This window comes from Rhincodon typus, chromosome 5 (genome assembly GCF_021869965.1).
Source record: "Rhincodon typus isolate 14 chromosome 5, sRhiTyp1.1, whole genome shotgun sequence".
NCBI classification, from domain to species: domain Eukaryota; kingdom Metazoa; phylum Chordata; class Chondrichthyes; order Orectolobiformes; family Rhincodontidae; genus Rhincodon; species Rhincodon typus.
The window spans coordinates 65,087,095-65,097,045 of NC_063336.1; the positions used below are offsets into that span (position 1 = coordinate 65,087,095).

At 40.2% G+C, this 9,951-nt stretch overlaps 1 protein-coding gene across 8 annotated transcripts in view; it reads left to right on the forward strand.

The window, feature by feature from the left end:
- The window catches only part of LOC109915467 (CD2-associated protein), a 217,532-nt gene that overhangs the window by 44,039 nt on the left and 163,542 nt on the right, over positions 1-9,951 (forward strand). For 4 of the 8 annotated variants that reach the window (XM_048597334.1, XM_048597336.1, XM_048597339.1 and 1 more), the window contains exon 2: positions 345-505. The exons of 1 other annotated variant lie outside the window; for it this stretch is intronic. In XM_048597334.1, coding sequence (XP_048453291.1) covers positions 345-505 — 161 coding nt within the window. The remainder of the gene's footprint in view (positions 1-344; positions 506-9,951) is intronic. 3 more of the 8 variants (XM_048597337.1, XM_048597335.1, XM_048597338.1) reach the window with 3 other exon arrangements.

Here is a 9,951-nt window from a genome sequence, read left to right on the forward strand (position 1 = left end):
GTGCTGTAATGGGAGGCCCTAAGTCGAGGACAGAATTGGGCCCTCCACTCCTTTTGATTGAATAAGCAGATAAAATGTATTACGGCATGACTATGCAGAGGAGTGGCATAGATTACACGACGTATATGTTTACTTTATAATTATATTGTGCTAGCTTTAGAATTTTATATTTGCAGCTGGTAAACTGCAGGCATACCGACACTGTTCACCGTCCCCATTCCCCCAAACCCCCCTAACCGGGAAATGTCAACTTGCATATTTTCACCTTTGCAACAAAAACATTCGCTTCCTTCTAACTAGGAATGACTGCTTCTGATTTGACTAACTGCACTTTTCTGTTTCAGTAGAGGTCACGGTGGAATATGACTATGAGGCTCTACAAGACGATGAACTTACTCTCCGGGTTGGTGATCTCATCAGGAATGTAAGAAAACTTGAAGAAGAAGGGTGGTGTGAAGGGGAGTTAAATGGAAAGAGGGGATTATTCCCTGATAATTTTGTCAAAGTGAGTAAGTGAAGTCACGCTGTAACAAATCTGTCATGCTTTTATCTTCATTTATGGAACCAAATGTGAGAGCACAATATACATTTGTATGTTGACTTTGTCCAACGATTGTAAGAGCATGCTAATGATAAGCACATGAAGGGTATTCATTCCAGAAGAATATGCAAAAAGGCAAAGAAAGTAGGCTAGCATTGTTAATAAAGAAAGGTATCATTGTAGTAGCTAGTAATGATACAGATGTAATAGACTGTGATGTGGAATCAGTTTAGGAAATAAGAAATAATAAGGGCAAGAAGTCACGGGTGGCAGTTGTTTCTAGGCCCTGGAAGACTTAGCTCACTGTAGGGTGAAGTATAAATCAGGCAAATATGGAGACGTATAAGAAGGCCACTGAAATTGTCATGGCTAAGTTTTTAATCTGCATTTTGACTGGACAACTCCGAGAAATACAACATAGAAGATAAATTTGACCAGTGCATCAGAGCTGATTTCTTAGTTCAATGCCTTGCAAGGACCCACCTGGGAACAGGTTATTTTGGATCTGGTAATCAGTCATCTCATGGTTAAGGATGCTCCAGGGAGTAGAGATAATAACATGGGAGAATTTTGAACTATTTGAGGGAGAGCAACTCTGGTCTCAGTCCACTGTCATTAACTTAAATAATGGCAATTTACAGAGGTTTGAAGAAAGCTGTCTGAAGCAGGCTGGAAAATAAACTAAGTGTAACGTCAGTGGATAAGCAGATATTTCAAAACACTCAGCAAAAATTTATTCTGGTCTAAACAATATCCTTGATGAGAAGGATGAACTACCTGTGGTTCACAACAGTGGTTGAAGAAAGAATCCAAACAAAAAACAAATGCTTACAAAGCAAGGCAAATCAGTGTTTGGCCAAAGGATTGTAATTTTTTAGAACCAGTAGCAGATTAATGAAAATACAAGAAGTGAGGAAGTTGTTTTTGAAAGTAAATTTGCAAGAAATATAAAAACAGCAGGAGCTTTTACAGGTATGTAAAGGGGAAGTAGCTCAAGTATATGTGGGATCCTTGGAGAATAGAACTGGGAAATTAATAATATTATCAAAGATGTTTAAGGTAATTGAAACAATATTTTGCATCAGTCTGCACGGTGGAGTGCACTGTAAACATCCTAAAGACAACAGATAAGCAAGTTGCTAATGTGAGGAAAGGCCTTGCAACAGATTCTGTCATGAGGAGCAAAGCATTTGACAAACAAATGAAATGAAAGGCAGACAAATTGTCAGTAGCCACTTACCTTCGTTCAAGGGGTTCAAAGGATGTCGTAGAGATGGTGGAGGCATAGGTTGAATAATTCCAGAACTCATTGGATTCTGGATGGGTTCCAGTGGATTAGAAAATGGTGAATATGATGCCCCTGTTCAAGGAAGGAGGGTGGCAGAATGCGGGAAACTGTATGTCAGTTAGCTTAACACCTTTTGGGAAAATGCTAGAGTCCATTTTTAATGGGAAAAAAAAAATGGCAGGACAAATAGGAGAGCTTATTACAATAAAACTTTGGTCTGGTGAAAGGGAAATCATGATGGAGCTGGCTGTATGTAAGGCATCCAAATTCGCTGCCAATGCAAAACAAAAATAAGTGGGAGCCCTCATATCATAAGCACAAAAGAAATCTGCAAGGCAATATAAATTAAGTGTGCAAAAGCTTGGCACAAAGAGTTAAATGTGGGGAAGTGTGAGGTCATGCACTTTTGTGAAGATGATGAAAAGGCCACTGTTATTTAAATGGAAGGAGAATGCAATAAAGTGCAGCACAGAGGAAATCTGGGTGTTCTTGTGTATGCAGCACAAAATGTTAACATGCAGCAAATGATTAGAAAAGCAAATAGAATTTTGACTTTTATTGCTCGAGGGTTGGATTTTTAAAAAACTGGGAATTCTTGTTACAGTTGTAACAGTACAGGGTGTTAGTGAGACCGTACCTGGAGTACTGTGTACAGTTTTAGCCGCTGTACTGACGAAAGTATGTACTGGCATTGGAGGCAGTTCAAAAGAGATTCACTTGGCTGATTTTTTATTTTGAGGTGAAGGGGTTGACTAATTGTGAACGGCTGAACAGGTCAGGTTATGTTCATTAGAATTTAGGAGTATGGCGGCTATCTGAGTCAAACATAAGATTCTGACGGGGCTTGATAGGATGGATGTCCTGAAGATAGTTCCATTGTTAGGGGAATCTTGAACTCAGAGACTTATTACAGAACGACGGAAGACTCGTAAAACTGAGTTGCGAAGGGAATTGCTCTCCTTGAAAATGATGAATGTCTGGAATTCTCTACCGCAGAGAGATATGGAGGTCATACCGCTAAAAAAAATGTTTACAGAGGAGGTAGACAGTGTGTTTTGTGTTTAGAAGTTGAGAAGCTGGCTTTGAGCTGGCACAAAAACTAAAGCTGAGGCCTGGGGCAGATCAGCCATGATCTTGTTCAATATCTGGGCAGGCTTGATATTGCCTACTCCTACTTCTTATGTTCTTTGTGTTGTAAATAATTAACCATTCACATGAAGATTGAAAAATTAAAACCCTTTCTCCACTTAGGTTTTTCTTTGACGATTTTAGTTATGAATGTGTATCAGCAAGTAGTTTATGACGAATTTCTGGTCGCCTCCGTTCTGGTCACCTCATGATAGGAAGGATGTGGAACTTTTAGAGAGGGTGCAGAGGAGATTTACCAGGATGCTGCCTGGACTGGAGGGCACATCTTATGAGGAAAGGTTGAGGGAGCTAGGGCTTTTCTCATTGGAGCGAAGAAGGATGAGAGGTGACTTGATAGAGGTTTACAAGATGATGAGAGGCATAGATAGAATGGATACCCAGAGACTTTTTCCCAGGGCGGAAATGGCTGTCATGAGGGGGCATAATTTTAAGGTGATTGGAGGAAGGTTTAGGGGAGATGTCAGAGGTAGGTTGTTTACAGAGCGTGGTGGGTGCTTGGAATGCCTTCCCAGTGGTGGTAGTAGAGTCAGACACATTAGGTACATTTAAGCAACTCTTGGGTAGGCACATGGATGATAGTAAAATGAAGGGTATGCAGGTCAGTTTGATCTTAGAGTAGGATAATAGGTCGGCTCAACATCGTGGGGCGGAAGGGCCTGTACTGTGCTGTACTGTTCTATGTTCTATGTTAATAATTGTCTTAGCTATGTAAAAGACTTAAGTTATAGTGATAGCATTGGATATTCTCATTCTGCAGTGTGATGATATCTCAATGAAGAAATGTAAATTTTGCCATATTCATGAATCTGTGTCAAAAATGTAGATTTTTGCACTGGATTGTATGGGGTGGGACATGCTTGCAGCATTGGGAAAGAGTTTAAATAGTTTAAAAGTTTTCATGGAAAAGCTCACTGCCTACCCTGTGATGCCATAGCTTATAAAAATGTTGTTCCCATGACCTCTTTTGTCTATTTGCTTCAAGCTGTGCTGAAGTAAATATCCAATCAAAAGTTATGTTTCTCAGAACTGAGAAGTTGGTATTGACACCACCAAAGTGGAACCTGGATCTTGAGTCATAAGTTAGCTCAGAGGAAGATGCCCTCACACTATCGTTCGTGGGCTCCTTTTGTTTAAGGACAACAATCATAGTGTACAGGAAATTGAGCCTTCGTAACCAAAGGGTAATTTGACAAGTTCTATTTCAGATCTCTGTTTATTTGCTCAAGTTGTTGGTGCATTAAGTGTACACTGCTTAGTTTGGACTATCTCAGTGTATTTCCTTTAAATTGCTGATATTTCTGACACTGTATTCTAGAACTGTGGGGTAAAGAAGGCCTCTTTAATTTCTTATCCTAATGGCTTCTGTTTGTTCATAACTTCTGATCCAGGGAGAATTATCATAGAATCCCTTCAGTGTGAAAACAGTCCCTTCAGCCCAACATGTCCACACCAGACCTCAGACATCCCACCCAGACCCATCCCGATAACCCACCTAATCTACACATCCCTGAAACTACGGGCAATTTAGCATGGCCAATCCACCCTAGCCTGCACATCTTTGGACAGTGGGAGGAAACCCACGCCGACACGGGGATAATGTGCAAACTCCACACAGACAGTCACCCGAGGGTGGAGTCGAACTCAGATCTCTGGTGCTGTGAGGCAGTAGTGCTAATCACTGAGCCACTGTATTAATTAAGAAGTGGAAGGAAAATAATGTCATTAAATTCCATTTGGATACCTGTCGACTGCTGTAACATACTAACACCTCCCCAAGAACAATATATAAAAAACAAACATCCCAACTTGTGAGCTTTCCTTGAAGTAGCTGAAGTGAAGCTATTTGGGCCTTGGATACTACACTGAGGAATTCCTGCAGTGCTGAGAAGATTGATTGCAAACAAATACAACTATCTTCCTTTGTGCTAGGTATAGCTCCACCTGGCAGAGTTGCTGCCCGATGCCCCTTGACTTGAAATTTATTGACATTAGATTCTCTTAAATGCTGCTTTGATGTTAATGGCAATGTTTTGCATTTCTGGAGCACAACTTCTACAACTGGATTTTGGCCAATGCTGTATGGAGGTCAGAGGCTGAGTCAATGAGAGAATTATTTTATTTTCTTGAGTTATTTTATTTTATTGAGGAAGTACTGCTTGATAGCACCATCAATGACTCCACTCACTTTGATAGAATTATTTATGTCCACTGGAAAGCCATTATCTACTTGGATAGGTACTTTCTAAAGGGGTTTCAGAGAAATACAGATGTTTTTTGAGTTTAATCTTTCAAGTGATGCTGGTGTTGTCGGCAAGGTCAGCATTTGTTGCCCATCCCTGATTTGCCCTTGACCTGAAGGCTTTGTTGTAGATAGCTTAACGCAGCAACACTTAATCCACTCCTGTTTGCCTCTTGCTACATGTATTCTTATAACTTTTGACATTCCCAAACCATTTCAAAATGAAGTCCAAGAGGTTCCTCATCTCTGCCTAAAGTGAGAGAGACTCTTTATTTTAAACTGGGTCTACTCATTCTAGTCTGTTCCACAAGCATCCATTCACCCTGTATCTCCTCACGATGTGTGTTTCAGTGAGAAAACACCGTTATTTTTTAAACTCCAAAGGATGCAGGGCTAACCTTTCCTCAAACATGACACCTTCATTCAGGGAATCAGTTGAGTAATCATTCTCTGCATGACTTGTCATCCAATAATGCCATTTCTTAAACAGCAAGACCAAAATAGTACGATGTACTATATGGCTGCACCAATGTCCTGTCCAATTCCACCAAAACCTCCTTCCTTGTATATTCCATTTCATTTGCTGCCTTTATCACTTGCTGTCCCTGAATGCTGAAATTCTGAAATTCATAGATCAGAATATCAAGATCCTTCAGTATCGCTGAGTTCTGCATTCTCTCTACATTGAAATAAAATGCTATTTTCCTCCCTGCAAAAGTGGACAAGCTAATTTTCCCATGTTCTATCACATCTGCCAACTTTGTGTCATACCTTAGATTGTGTGTATCCGTTTGCAGAATCATTATGTCCTCTTCATAGCCATTATTCCGATCTATCTTCATGTAATAAGCAAATTTAGCAACGTATATTTGATCCCATTATCCCTTTTTTTGTTAATGATTATAAGTAGTTGAGACCTCAACATGCTGGTCCTTGCTAACCTGAAAGTGAACCATTGTGCCAACTGTTTCCTGTAATCTGACAGGTGCTGTATTCATGCTAATATGTTACCCCAACATCATGAGTCCTTAGTTGGCTTAATAATCCTCAATATGGCACCTAGTCAAATGTCTTCCGGAAATCCAAGTGCACCATTCCCACAGGTCTCCCTTAATCACATTCCTTATTCCTGTCCTCAAAGAGCCCAAATGTATGAATTAAACCTGATTTTCCTTTCATCAAACCATGATGGCTGTGAACACATGGAGATTTCTCAGTGTTGTCCTACAGCCCCTTTTTATAATGAATTCCCTATAACAGACATTAAGGTGACTTAACTGTAGTTCCTGATTTCTGTCTTCCATCTTTTTCGATACCTCATCTATTTTCTAATTTGATAGGACTTTTTCACAGAATCTGGCACAGTTTGCAAAATTAAAAGCAATCTACTATCTCGGCTGTTACTACTTTTTAAGGCTTGAGAATGAAAGTGACCAGGCCCTGGGGCCTTAACCTATTTTTTGTGTGAATAATTTTGTCAGTAATCTTTGCATTGTGATTATCACGTTTTAAGGTCTTTCCTCCTGTTCACCTTTGCACAAAAATCAGGTGGGGAGTATTCCATCACGTTAGTGCCTTGTGTTTTGTGGATGGGGAGGCAGGAGGTGAGAACTCTGCCTCGGACTTATGAGATTCTGATTCACTCCCATACCTACTTTTCTTATATGGCTGGGCGAGTTCAATTGTTGTCAAAGGTAACCCCAGAACATTGATAGTGGGTTAATTCAGGGTTGGTAATGCCATTGATCATCAAAAGCTAATGTTTAAATTCGCCCCTTGTTTGAGACGGTCATTGCCCAGCAATGACCATGGCGCAAATGCTGCTTGACTCTTTACTGGTTATTGCCCATTTCTTGGTACAAATGGACAGAGGCTGCTTCAGTATCGGAGGTGTCCCAAATGAGTTTTTGTTTTGCTGTCCTTGTTTTATTTTGGAGAGGGGTTGAATACTGCTGACAGAATACTACAGGCTTGGCTGGCTGTCTGGTCCATGTTGTTCTGCATTGTGACTTTTCAGCATCTCCCTCATTCTCGTCTTGTCTATTTGGGACAAAGTGCTGGTTAGCCTGATGCCTTGCTCAACCAGCGAGATGTGGGCTCCTTCTCATCCACCTTTATTTGCTGAGTTCGGGAGCTTTGTGTGCCTAATTAATTGTGGAGAGAAGGACTATGTCGAGGGTCGGCATGGACTTGTTGGACCGAAGGGCCTGCTTCCACACGGAAGGGATTCTATGAAGACTAACTTTAAAATGCTGAGACTCAGAAGTTATTTGTTGTCTTTTTTCTCCAAGCTTTGAGCTGTTTACTAGGTTACAGGTCCATGGACACCAAAATAATGTATCATAGAATCCCTACAGCGTGGAAACAGGCCCTTCGGCCCAACCAGTCCACACTGACCCTTGAAGCATCCCACCCAAACCCATCCCCCTATAACCCACCTAATCTACACAACCCTGAACACTGCGGGCAATTTAGCATGGCTAATCCACCTAGCCTGCGCATCTTTGGACTGTGGGCGGAAACCAGAGCATCCGGAGGAAACCCATGCAGACACGGGGAGAATGTGCAAATGCCACACAGACAGTCGCCCGAGGGTGGAATCGAACCTGGGTCCCTGGTGCTGTGAGGCAGTAGTGCTAACCACTGAGCCAACGTGCCACTCAAGGAAGGTGGGAACTCATTCGACTTGGAATGAGTAAATTTTGACATTTGCTGTAGTTTACTTGGAAATGAATTTTTGTTGTTTCGGAGGCTATTTGAATTTCTTTCATCTAAATGTATTTGATTGAAATAAATAAGAGGCTAATGTCTAACTTCAAATATACCTGCCGCCACTTGAAATTGGTTTGAAAACTGCAGGACTATAATGCTCAGGAAATAGTGAATACGTTGGGACACTTTCCCCTTGAAAACACTGAAGACTAACATAATGGAGGATTTTAAAGTTGTGAAGGGATTTGATCGGGCAGATGTAGAGAATTTTCACTTGGAGGAGTTCAATACGAGGGACATTTTTTAAAAAAAAGTGTTAGTAAAAAATGCACTAAGGAATTTAGAATAGTGGCAAGAAATTTTAACTTGGCAACACATGAGGTAGTTGCACTGAATTGCATAAATGCATGTGAGTGGAAGGCAAATAAACAGCAGAAAGTAAGAGAAGGCTATGTTGATATGCTGTCATTACAGCTAAGGTGGGAAAAAGCCCAAGTGGAGTAAAAATACTGGTCAGAACCAATTGGGCTAATTGGCCTATTTCAATGCTATAAAATTCTGCTATATACTTACAGGCATCTTAAAAGCATTATCTGCAAATAAAATGCAATGTTCAAATTCAGCCAATACTTTCCCTCCTGTTGTATGTGATCTTGACTAATTATGCTTTTGTCTTTCTTTTATATATGTCCTTTGTAATGACAAAGCAAAATCTTCTAGGAATTTTGAGCATAGTAAATGTTAAACAGTTTCTTCTCTTGCGAAGGATTATGACTGTTTAAAAACAAAGCACTTTTTCTAGAAATGTACAATTATTGTTTTTTTTATTCTGTCGTAGTATAACGTGATGATATTGTTATCGTTGGTTATAAACAATTTATTAGTAGCTTGTTGTACTGTCATTTTTGGCTGTTGGGTAGAAAGAGCTAACAGGCGTATCTGTATGACCAGTACAACGGACTGTTAAAATACACTTGGCATACCTTTTGAGCTGTAGTAAATTCCACTTGCCACGTCCACAGAGTGTTTGAAGTAGCAGGGAATTGAATTGGTCGATAGTTTGCACAGCTGTTCTGTAGAGAAAAGTAGTCAATAGGTAGGGAGTGCATGTTTTTTTAAAAAAATATTATTCATTTAAAGGTGATTCTGTTATACTGCTAATCCCAAGAATGAAATTTCTTTTTATCCTGTTTTGAATGCACAGATTTTGCAGTTTTAACCAGCTGCAGATGCCTGGCTGTGATTTATGTTGCTTGTGCGCTGTAAGAATGATGTATCACTGTGAGCTAGCGACCCCAGAACGTGGTTGCTATGACAAACAAGAGCACCGAAGTTGGATTGATTTGGTTGTAGACAAATTGGATCTGCTGAATGGAAAATACTGAGGCTTCATTTGGGGCCTTCTAATTATTTTAGAGAACGTTCTGAACTTCTAGCTTTGTTTCTTGCATTGTAGACAGAATGAAGATGTTTTGATGACTTTAGGAATATGGTATGTTGGAATTTTTTTCATTTTGTTGCAAGGCATCACAGATTACCAAGCACTTGCTGTGAAATCCATTTTAGGTATGATTTAAAGTCATATTGTCATAAGAAATGAGAAGATTAAGCCACTTTTTGTTTATAAGTCAGCTTTTTAGATTTTATTTACATTTTGACAATGGAAAATTGAAATAGAAGCAAAGATAACAAATAGAATTGTCATGGTCTCACATACTCGCTCTCACCCACCACAACCACTCCTCCCCCTCCCCCTTCCCTACGACAAATGTGCCAGGTGTGCCTATCCAGGCTGAAAACCCTACGCACTGCCTGGCCTGCAAAAGGTTAACAGAGCCATTTAAAGGTAATAAACTGTTTTGAAGTGGGTCATATTGCAATACAGTGTCTGACCAGCAGACGACCCCGAATATCATTGAAGCTTTCGTTTTGTCACATGTTATACATTGAAGAAAGAGTGTTTGTTTCTTTCTCCCTTCCTCTTCGCTTTCTTCCTCTTCGCTTTCTTCCTCTTCGCTTTCT